The 12,183-nt window shown below is 46.1% G+C and overlaps 1 protein-coding gene across 1 annotated transcript in view; it reads left to right on the top strand.

Moving 5' to 3' along the window:
- Window positions 1-12,183, top strand: part of LOC100697840 (discs large homolog 1-like protein) — a 104,742-nt gene that overhangs the window by 78,672 nt on the left and 13,887 nt on the right. Inside the window, 6 exon segments of the mRNA XM_013266627.3 lie at window positions 7,305-7,400; window positions 8,044-8,097; window positions 8,795-8,845; window positions 9,877-10,001; window positions 10,772-10,941; window positions 11,419-11,555. Coding sequence (XP_013122081.2) covers window positions 7,305-7,400; window positions 8,044-8,097; window positions 8,795-8,845; window positions 9,877-10,001; window positions 10,772-10,941; window positions 11,419-11,555 — 633 coding nt within the window.

Here is a 12,183-nt window from a genome sequence, read left to right on the forward strand (position 1 = left end):
GGAGAACACACCGGTTGACTCTGGCCGCGCTGCTATTTTACATCCATTTATGAAATCAAACCTCTGTCCAATGAACCCCACGCCGCCTCCTGTGCGATGGTTATTCTGTCGTATAAATAATTTGTCTGTTCACAATGAGCCTGAATGCTCTGAGTCCATATAATGAACCATCTGCCACAACAGGAAGTGCGTTCTTAGCTTTGAGTTTTGGTACAGACTTGATTATTTTCAGTGAAACGCAGTCTTTGGATGTTGGTGTGGAAATGTCAGGGTTCATGATGTGCAGGTATAAGTGTGAGGTTTCAGTGTTAAACTTCTCTGCTGCAGCTCGTTCTCCTCACTACAGTTTGTGTTGTCATCACAGACAAACTGCGCACTCAGGAAATCCCAGGAAACAAAATCAGCATTTATGATGATTTTTGAGCCAAAATCTTTTGTTTATGTAGCTTTGGAACAGTTTGGCATTTTTAAGTGTTTCCAACATAATCTGTGGCCAGTTTCAACAATATTTTGCTAAATGTGAATAATTTATCACCTCACTTGGAGGAAAACACAGTGTCAGAGCGACGTTCCTGCAGAGCTGCACCTGTAACCAGGCCGTGGAGGTCTGATGGAGTATACATCCATCAGGAGCGTCCACGCGGCTGTGGCGGAGCAGATTTTATTTAAGTGAAAAGACAGAAGGCCTGTGTGTTTTTCACCTCCAGCTACAGGTGGAGCTCTGTGGAGACGCAGCAGCCTGTGAGGATCGTCGGGTTTTTCTCTACAGCCGAGGCTTAAAGCGGCTTCCTGCCCGCCTGCTGCTAACCGGGAGTCCTCGTCGCACTCCCCCCTCGCTGCTGACACGCATGCCACTGTGTCTGAATCCGGGGGCAGCATCGATTATTCATGCAGCGAGTGGAGCTGCCCGCCACCTCCCTCGTGCTGACATGTGCCTCGCTCGCTGGAGCCGATTAATTGGCAGGAGAACGAGAGAAGACGAGAGGGAGGGTGTCACAGAGAAAGAGCAGCCGGCAGGGAGGGGTGAGCCGGGAGAGAAGCGAGGGAGTGTTACTGTCCTGTGGTGCCGGAGGTGGAGGAGTAACACGGCGGAGTTTGGAAGTATCGCCGTCTCGTCGCAGGCGTTGAACATTCTGGACTCGAAGGAAGCATCTTTCATTTACTATTTATCCTCCTCCCCCTCCTCCCCCAGCTTCTCCTCCTCTGTTTGGGAAGATGACCACTCATTACCTGCGGCAGGACTTCCCGTCTAAAGCCGTGAACGGCGAGAAGAAGCTGCCGCGGGTCAGCGCCAACCTGCAGGAGTCCATCGCCCACCTGCACCCTCTGCAGAGGCAGCACGCCATCGAGCTCCACCGACAGCAGCAGCAGCAGTCGTTCAATCACCCGCAGGTCCAGGCGTCGCTGTCGACCTTCACCACCTGCACTGTGCCGGCGTCCTGCCGAGCTCGCAGTCGGTTCCTCAACCTGCGGGACAGCGTGAAGAAAAGCCCGACCAAGAGTACGGCCAAAGTCCTCAAGAGCGCCAGGAAGGAGATACCCTGGGTTCCCTTTGCTTACAGCAAGGTAGCGACATCATGTGACCTGTTCAGAGATTTTTATTTTTTCCACTGTGGGAACTAAAACTTAGTCGATTGAGCGCCGTACGTTTAAAGAAGTAAACGATCGCTTTGTTAGAAAGGAGAGAGAGTGGAAGCTAAAGGCTGTTACACAGAAACGAGCAGCAGACGATGGGTGGGTGGGTGGGTGGGCTTGGTGAATGGATGGAGGTTGTTCCACTTCCTCTAACCACTGATTGCATTTCTAAAGGACACAGAGATTGTAGCACAGAGTCAGATCAACAAGTGCTGATGTTTGTAGAGTTTCAGTAAAATCAGCTGAGACTAAAAGCTACAGTCAGGTTTCGGGAGACGCTCTCAATGATCTGAGTCTTTGTATGAAACAAACTCAAACCTGCTGCTGCTGAAAAATCCTGGTGAGTTCAAGGTCACATTGGACAACTGGCCGTTTTGGTGATGGTGGTTGTGGTGACATGTAGAGCAGTTTGTACAGTGTTGTAGCAGGAGTGTGTGTGTGAATGAGACCTGTGGTCAGTCAGATTGAGTTACTACAGTTCATAGAGAATCGATGGACTGTGTGTCCACGTGTGACAGCCACATCACCCTGCCATCACATTTAAATCCATACTTCAAACACTCTGCAGCGCCTCGTCTTTTTTATGATCCAATAAATGAGTGTTGGTGTGATCCACGTGCTTTGGTTGGGGATTCATCTGCTGCACATTTTGAAGCTCCCATCTTTAAGTGGTCGTTTGTGATCACACCTCTGCTACATTATGGCTTCATCACCGATTTGGTCCAAAGCGTCTGTGGCTCCTCCCACCAGCGGACATTCAGATCCATGTTTGGATGCAGCGAGCTAAGAAAAAACTGCAGCTACACTTTTAACGAGGAGGTAACGAGGGGCTCGGGGGGGGGGGTTGTTTAATCTGTGTGGCTTCGCTGGTACACTGAAGACTAAAGTGACACACGTGCCTCATTTACTGAAAGCAGGACACAGATTCGCTGTAATAAACCAGCAGGGGGAGACACCTCTGACCTTGGTTAAGACTCTGCTGATGAGTTCATGGTTTCAGGCTCCAGTTTCGTGTCCTGTTGAATAAAACGCGGTGCTCGTGTTGGAGATGAAGGACCATTAAAGTTAAAAGGACCACAACGGGATATTTAGGGCGGGGCTACCACGTGATTGACTGAAAGTCAAGATGGGGAAAATGGTCAGCTTGAGGCTGTCCATCTTTTATATACAGACTATGATGATACGTTTGGGGTCGTGTGGAAAAGATGTCGTCAGGTAAAATCATCAACTGTAAAATGCTCTGAGAGAAAAAAGGAAAAATAATAATTATGGTGTAATTTTATAAACTCCAGGTGGGCTCAGCTGTGTTAATGATATTTATACTGAAGTAGGGCAGGGCCATATGGCCAAAAATATATATCACGATATATATTTGAAAATTTGCGATAACGATATAACTGACGATATAATTTCTGCGAGACAAAATACAACTCCACAACTCTACTAGCGCAAAAAAACCCCATCCATTTATTTTACTTAAACAAGCAGCTGTTTTTTTATGTGCATTAAATAGAGGTGGGAATCACCATACATCCCACGATACGATACTATCACAATACTTAACGCACGATACGATATTATTGCAATTTTTTAAAAATATTTTGCGATATTCAGATTCTGTACATAAAGGTAAACTTTATCAATATTCATTTTATCTAATAACAAATCTCACACTCAGTCTTTCTCTCATTTCAGTCAGTTTTATTGTTGACAAACTGAACGGTTTGTATTACAGTCTAGTCCAACTTAACTGAATGCAACCATCTGGTACAATTATAGCTATTCTGAACTATGCAATTTGTGAAAACTATGCAGCCCCTTCAGCAACTGAAGAATTTGAAAGTAAATTAAAATAAAATATTATTTTACATTAAATAAAAAAGTTTTAAACTTAATTAAAATAAAACATGTCTTAAATTAAAATAAGCAAACTCGTGTTTATTGCTGCCATAAAAAAAGTTAAACACATTTGGACAGAGAAGGAATGTCAGGATTCTTGCTCAGAAAAAGGAGCTGATCAACATGCTCTGAAGTCAGAGCATGTTCCAGTCCACAAAAACTTCTTTTGTAACAAAATATCGATTTCTGCTGTCCCTGTATCGATACATTATTAGCAAACAAAATATCACGATACTACACAGTATCGATTTTTTCCCCCCACCCCTAGCATTAAAGCTATATAAACATTTAACAGTGCAAATGCAAATTCCTTGCTGAAAGTTTAACCAAAAGGCATTTCCAGTAGAAATGGGCTGACATATCCTGAGCATAACCATGTATAATATCCACTGAAGTTAAAAAGAGGTGCTTTGCAACATTAAACTGCAGTGTGCCAAATAAAAAAGTCAAATACATATTTTTCAGACCATAAGGTGCACAGGATTATAAGGCAGATTAAGCGAAACAAAGCAGTCAGATAAATCAAACTTTATTCAACTCATTCTTCTTGCTTCCTCCACTTCTGTACCATTGATTCATTAATGCTGTATTCTATCACAGCTGCTCTATTCCCATGTTGTTGCAGTATATTAATGACTAACCTCGTTTTGTGGATGGATTATCTCAGTTGTTCTCCTGACTGAAGTTTGGTCCGTTTACAGCATCCTGCCATGAGATTGCATTTGTCTCTAACCATCGGGAACCCTCACGTTAACTTTTATCGACTGGAAAACGGTTAGCGTTCATCCTCCAGCTTCACTGTTTGTTATGCTAACATAGCTGTGTCGCTAGCGATCACATAGCACATCATTATATACCAGCTAGCCCAACTTCAGTAACCCTACAAACGTCACTGCTGTTTAGTTTCCCGTCTTCATTTATGTTGGAAGTGACAGCAGAGCTGTACGTTTGAATTTTTTCAGAAATCTCTCAGTCAGAACATGAGAGATGCTCAGGTGGAAAACTAGCGAGCTAACTTCCTGCTAACTTCTAACTCCGTTAAATGTAATAAATTCTGTTTTCATGGATGCCTGGATGTTAAACTTAATTGTTACACCTGGTAAAGCAGCAACGCTGATCATTTTATTAAAGATGAAAGAATTTAGACAGTTTTTAACTCTCAGTGATGTTCGTTTGACTTCGGGACCATAAAGGACGGAGTTTAGGACCCAGATTCCTCCCAGATTTACGAGCACCTTAGTCCGACAAATACGGCAATAACGACGGCCCGCTTGCATGTTCTACAAAAAAATGTGCTTTGTTGTGTATCTGATGGACAAACACCAAACCAGTTCCACATCACTGAAGTTGCACCATTTTTACAAACCAATTCTGGTTCATCTGTTTCACTCAACAATCCACTTTCCCCATTCTCATTCTCTGTTACCGCCGTGCTTTTTCGGCACTGCGCATGCGTGTTTTACCCATATTCTATCGCGATATTTCATTTTCTTATCGTTGCCTAGCATTGTACCGGTATTACCGTGAACGGTATAATATGGCCCAGCCCTGTACTGAAGGACTGATGTTATGTCAGCGGTGTAAGTTCATCAGGGTCAAACATTTTCAGCTTGGAAACCTGTTTGGTCAATAAATCGATTGACGTATTGGGTGTCTGATTGGTGGTTTTGGTTGTTGTTGTGGATTTGATGGTGTATCATCTGTCACTCTCTGATAGATGAAATCATAACCTCTGCCCTCTCGGTGTGTTGCTGCGTTTGTTAAACCAGTTTTGTGTCTTTTGGGAGTAATTAAGCCTCATTGTCAGCAGCTTTCCGGCGAGCAGCGCCGCAGAAGTAGGGCTGGCGGATCAATGCGGTCGATGTGCGGGGCTAATTTTAGCGGCTGTTGGTTTTCCATGGGCTCCGGGTTCTGCTGCTGCAGCACAACAATTAAGCCTCTTGGAAACGCAGCGGCGCTTCCTGCCAGCAGCTTCACAAGGTCCTGCTGTTGCATAACAGAGGTCACAGCGGTGAGGGCCGCCACTCGCTCCTCTGTGATGGTTTCATGTGCACACAGCAGGCCTTTGGAAGGTGCACGCAGGGGTGTTAAATTTAAATGTAGAAGTGAAAGAAAAAATATCTTTGACTGAAACAGGAAACAGAAAAAAGATCTCAGAAATCCTGTTTTTAATTCATGGCTTTTTGAAATTTCTAGAAACAAACCCTGATTTCATCCACTCAAACACTGTCACACACATGCATCACGCATGCACATATTTATGGGTTGTGTCTGAACAGTATACAAAGGTTTTATTTTGTGTATTTTGATTCTTAGTAGATGAATAAACAACAGCATGGCTGCAGTATAAAGACGATCCACTCTGACCTGTTGGGGTCTCAGAACTCATCCTGCAGACTTTTAAAGGCTGTTTGTTTCTCGAGCTGAAACTCATGAGTGAAGCTGCTGCCGGTGTGCCGTTCATGGGCGGATTGTGCTGAGGCTGCTGCTGTCGGGGAGCGCTGGTGCTAGTTAAAGTTAGCTTGTTCTGCAGTGTTCAGGTCAAAAACAACATCCAAATGTCAGATGCTATAGTTCCCCAGGAGCACGTAGCATTGCAATGAGAGGTCTGACGTCTAATACGCAGCACTGGTAAAAACGTCTGCATGTGATTGGCCAGCTGCTGGCTCGTTCAGACCAGTGATGATGTTTCCACTAAAACCAGTTACGAGTTCACCTTTGAATCAAATGCCGAGCCCGTCCATCATGAAATGAAGAGGCTGCTGTGGAGTGAAAAACAAAGCCTGAAGGCGACGCTGGTTATGCTCGACGGCATTTGTGACCAACCATAGAACCACAATAGAAACGTGTTCAGCAGCACACGAGTGAATAAAAAGTGTCTCCAGACTGAGTCGGAGCTGAAACTCAACAGCAGCGAGGACGATGCTGTCGTAGTTTTAATGTGGAGCAAAGAGGCGGAGCCATCAGTCGTGTTAGCGATAAAGCTACAGTGACGCTGTAGATGGTAAAGTTAAAGGCGTGTCTTAAATTTGGCAGCTGTGCTGTGTTCAGGTACATTTATTTAACATCGTTTACAGATATTTACTTGTAAACCTGCCAGCTGATCGTTTATTGGAGCGGAATGAAATCGGTCCTCGAGCTCTTTGTTTGATTTTTGGGAGTTGAAGGTGCCTTTAGACGGGGAACGATCAGTGACGTCATAGTGAACATGTGGGTGTGCAGTTTGAGCGCTCCTTTAGCGTCAGTAGAAACTCGGACATGAGGTCGCAGATACAGCTGTGACCTTTGACCTTTGAGGGTCTGTGCCAATGTCATCACTGGCTGTCGGGCTTACAACTCCCAGATTGAAATATCCGCTGCTTTTCAGTAATGACATAAAGGACATCGCCCCCCTGCTGAGGCTGTACCGAGGGACTGAGGATTTACCCCACACACACACACACACACACACACACACACACACACACACACACACACACACACACAGAGGAGAGATGGCTTTAATCCTCAGAGCAGCAGATGGGCGAGTTTGCCACATCAGGATCGTCAGGTGTCACTCACAAGGTGACCTCCTGTGATTGGCCGACCTCTCTGACACTTGGCGGTCCTTGTCTGTCAAACTCCTCCCATCTGGCACCTCGGCTCGACCTAAACGAACGCCCCCTATCAGTCAGCATGCACATAGACATATACATCCTCTCCTCCTCCTTCTCCTTCACCGGCTGTTCATCTATGTCTAACCTTTGACCCCTCACCATGCTATTGTTCAGCAGGCCGAGGCCGCCCCGCCTTCCTCACCCATAATCCCCGTGATCCCAATCTCGCCAATCCCAGCCGAGACCACCGCCATCCCTCCAACGTCACAGGTCTCCTTTTTTTGTTCCTTTTTGACTTTCCTCCTCTCCTTCCTCTCTGCTCCATCCCTCCATCCTTCCCTCCTTCCATCCTCACTTCCCTCCTCGCTCATTTGGCTCTCCGCCTTTCTGTCGAGTTGGGTTTTCCGTGTCGGCCGTCCAGCTGTGGCGCTGATGAAGTGAGCAGATTAGAGATAGAAACAGCGGGAGGAATGCCACGCTCCCCCCGTTTGACTTTTCAGAGCCCATCTGGCTCCTCCCGGGCGAGCGAGCGAGGAGGGAGAGTTAGAGTAGACGAGGAAGACGAGGTGAAGGAGCAGCTTCTCCCCTCCTGCACGACTGGATTTGATTGATTTTCTTGATTTGTTTCTTCTTTTAAGGCTTCATGCTTCAGAACTGCATCTTCTGCAGCGTGAAGCGCCACCATGTACGTACCGCTCGTGCTCGCTAATCTGTGCTCAAATCCTCGGGCTTCCTGTTTTAGCATCATGAGGAGAGTTAGTCTTTTAGCAGCTGCGCGGCGGCCGACCCGGGCGCAGTGTGGGGTGTGATCGGAGGGGTGGAGGTTCAGGGGGCTTTCTTTATTGTGAGGGTGTTTGTAGGGTGGAGATGTTTTTCCTCTGTGATGTTCTGACGTGTCTCCTCGTCTCTGCAGGCCAATCCTCCGCCTGTGGTGGTCAACGCAGACAGCCTGGACACACCTCCATACGTGAGTGCTGCTCATTTCTGAATGGATGCATGAGTGAGGGATGGATAGATTGGAAGATGATGACAGATGCATGAAGGGATGATACGTGTGTTGATGATTTTATGGATAAAAGATGGAGTCATGGGTGGGTGGGTAGATCCACAGACAATGGATGCAGGACTCTGTGGATCTGCATATGTTTGGTAACTCCATCTTCACCGTGGGTCCAGCTGGAGCCTCACCTGCCTAGCATTGGACCCGTCTTTATTAAATTGATGTTTGCCTCCGGTGGACTCGGGCTGCTGTCAGCACGGCGTCGCTTCAGTTTCACCTGACGGGGAGAAATATTTGAAGAAGCATCTGCTTCGCTCTCCTCTCCCCACATCAGTTCAGAGTTCAGTGCTGCAGCACGTTTCTGTTAATTGGACGGTTTAAAGGAAATGTGTCAGATCAGAGTCGGTGAGTGAAGCTGTGGGCAGACGGCTGCGTCACACGAACCTTGAACTTCAGGTTTAAGAGTAGAAAATAAAAACTCTTCAGTTCTCCGAGGTCAGACGTGAGCCTGAGGAGCAGGAGGAGGCTCAGTTAAACCCTGGACTCAGTGAAGTGTTTCTAATGAAGTACAGTAGAGTCTGTGTTCTATTAACGCGTTTGCTTCCTATAAACTGCTGCTGGGAGGAGCCAACAGGTGAGCTGATACCTGTGTGTGTGTTTGCAGGTGAATGGGACGGAGGCCGATTATGAGTACGAGGAGATCACGCTGGAGCGGGTAAGCTGCCTTTCCTTTTTACTTCCCTGTGAGTGACAGCCGTGCTGCTCGCCGCCAGAGCCGCCGTATCTCCGTCGCGTCTTTACAAGCCACATAAACGGGCCGCGGTCTATGACTCAGAGGACAAGCGACCCGCCGCCTGATGCTCTCTGTTTGACTTTGAGGCGCTGCTTTCATGGACCTCTGATGCAGGACCGACGGCTGCCTGCACCAAACCTCTCGACAGTCTGAGATTTTGGGGGAAACGAGGACGTAATGAATGAACCAGATTCTGTTAAACAAAGCAAAAGTTTCTGATCCTGTCACACAAACAGTTTCTCTTTAATCAGCTCTGTTTTAATCCTCCTCGCTGCCTCTGGTATTATCCTCCACATTGTTACCGTCTTCCTCCTTTTTTCTTGTCCTAATTTTGCTCCTTTAAGTGCAAATTAGTAGTGCAGCTTTAAAAAAGTCTCACAGGGTCTGCCTGTCATTCTGTCTGCGGTCTAACCGGCCTCGGTGTTGTTTTTATCATCAGAACCAAAATGTTTCCACACATGAAACAAACTGAATCTGATGCCCGTTCACAGCAGTGAACACGCCGGATGTCCACCGCGGCAGGAACCAGTCATTCTACACAATAACTGCACATTTATAAAATTTCAGTGTAGAACGACATTTGAACCAGTGAAGGTAAAAACAAAAAACACTTTTAAGACGAAAATGTTTAACGGCGCCTCGGAGCCGGTGCACACTCTCAGGTTCTGGATGTTTGCTGATGTTATCTGATTGGTGCAAACTTGTGCCGGGTGATTCGCGTAGCGGAATCTGCAGACGTGTTCATGCTTCGTTGTTCCAGCTGTCACTTCTGCTCCTCTTGGCTGCGGTTCGAGGTTTTCCAACATGGCGTCAAACTTCAGTCGTCACTGATCAGCAGCATCGTCGCTCTGTCGTCGGCTTTTATTGTGAAGCGCTGGCAGGAAGTGTGAATCCTGAGCGTGCTCACAGATGCGGATCGTTACTATTAACACTGTGATCACTGTGGTTTCCAGGGAAACTCGGGGCTGGGCTTCAGCATCGCAGGCGGCACCGACAACCCTCACATCGGTGAAGACCCCAGCATCTTCATTACCAAAGTGATCCCTGGAGGAGCAGCAGCGCAGGATGGACGGCTCAGGTGAGGCAGCAGGAAACTGTTTGTTGGTGAAGGAGGTGTGACTGATGTCTGAGCGGAGGCTTTCTCCTCACTCACAAACATGTCGTCCATTTTTGATCCCTCGGTCACGTCAGTAGCAGAGGGCGCAGATTTTTTTTTTAAACTGCTGACCTGAAACTGAAAAACCAACATATCCTACAACACCCAGAATGCTTTGCAGCAATTCCTTCCATGCTGCTGCTGCTTTAGAGCGTAGCTGCTGTGGAGGACAGGCTGTTAAGCTGATCAGGGAGCAGTTAGTGGGGACAGAGGGAACAACATGTGACTCACACAGGTTTCTAACATTAACTTTTCTAAGATCACAAACTTTATTAGCTTTCACTTTTTACCGGCTCAGCTGTCCGGTCAGCTTGAAGCTGGCCTGACGGATTCGGCCTCGTATAAAAACACATGCAGTGAGAGAAGGACCTCTGAGACGTGTGAACTGTCCCTTTAAACGCCTCGGTCTGCAGTCAGAGGTGGTGTCCTCACAGCCGGACCCCCGCTGTGTCCTGCAGCCTTTCATGGCTCATTCATAATGCAGAGTCTGTCACACCTGATCCAGGTGATGATGATGAGGACGAAGAGTACAGCCTCAGGTTTCCTTTAAACTGTTTGGAAGTTTGGATCCGTAGTTTGGCTCTACTTCGTGCTTTAACTCGAGTAAATGAAAGAATAAAATCTGTGACATCATCAGTTTCTATTGAAGGAGGTGATCTGACTGACAGCGGGGTGTTCACGCTCTGTTTCAGGGTCAATGACGTCATCCTGAGAGTCAACGAGGTGGATGTTCGGGATGTGACCCACAGCCGAGCCGTGGAGGCGCTGAAGGAGGCGGGATCTCTGGTCCGACTCTACGTCCGCAGGAGGAAACCCGTCTCAGAGAAAGTGATGGAGATCAAGCTGGTGAAAGGACCCAAAGGTAGCGCAAAGGCTTAAACTGTGTCTGTGCTCAGATCAGGCGCCCTGGTCACACATTATTAAATGTGTGAGTGTTCCTAATGTTTTGGCTCATGGCTGCAGCTCCGTGCAGATGGCGTGGATGTGTGTCGGCCGTGTTGCTGGATTGTCTCCGCTTGCTGAGGAGCTTTATTGAAATCCCCGCGGGCCTCATGATTATTCAGACGAGGAGCCCGGCTCAAGAACAAAGCCTCGGTTTCCACGGAAACATCCTGAAATATGCTTCTGTGCATTTATGTGTCCTGATTTGTTCCCGTGTTAAACCAGCAGCAGCGCGTTTCAGGGGGTGGTTGTTATTTAAAGTCTCGCCGTTTGTCCCCGTGAAGGATGCTCAGGCGTCGGAGCTGGACTCCAGAGTTTGAGGGGTTTTTTCCCAGAATGCTTCAGGGTTTTCCCGTCTGATCACCCTGCACCCTCCTTCTGGTTCTTTGTGTTGCAGGTCTCGGCTTCAGTATAGCGGGCGGCGTGGGGAACCAGCACATCCCCGGCGACAACAGCATCTACGTCACCAAGATCATTGAAGGCGGAGCGGCTCATAAAGACGGGCGGCTGCAGATTGGAGACAAACTGCTGGCTGTAAGGATCAACGCGGTTCAAACATGAGAAATCCACATCAGACCAATTGTTTATTTACACCACGGCTAAAAACTAAAACTGTAAACACGAGAAAGTCAAACAGGCGAGTTACAAACATTCAGTACAATAAAATAATTAAGAAAAGCTCTGATGACAAACCTCTAATAAAGACTCAAATTTGAAACCAGTAAAATTAGAAATAATAATAAGAAAATAACAGACAGGCTAAAAATTATGACATGATATGAAGTAACTGCAGGAAAAAAATAATAGAAGTAAAATAGACGACTAAATGTAAAAACCAAAAATAGACCAGTAAAAAAATCAATAGACACACAAGACAGAATACTATATTTGAAAAAAGAAGCTTAGCACAATTAGAAATTCATTAAAATAACAAATGAATGAGGTGTAAGTTAACATAAAATTAACAATAAATAAATAAAATATTTAAAAAAGGAAAAAAATCCCATTAAAGAAAATGTTAATTAAAACCAATATCAGAACAATAAAGCCTGAATTAAATAATAAAAAGAAAACAAAAGAATTACATTATTTTAAAAAAAGGAAAAAAATGAGACTAATAAAAGTTTAAATAAAATAAAATAAAAGGAGGTTAAAAAAGGTC

The sequence above is a fragment of the Oreochromis niloticus genome, linkage group LG18 (genome assembly GCF_001858045.2).
Source record: "Oreochromis niloticus isolate F11D_XX linkage group LG18, O_niloticus_UMD_NMBU, whole genome shotgun sequence".
Classification (NCBI taxonomy): Eukaryota; Metazoa; Chordata; class Actinopteri; order Cichliformes; family Cichlidae; genus Oreochromis; species Oreochromis niloticus.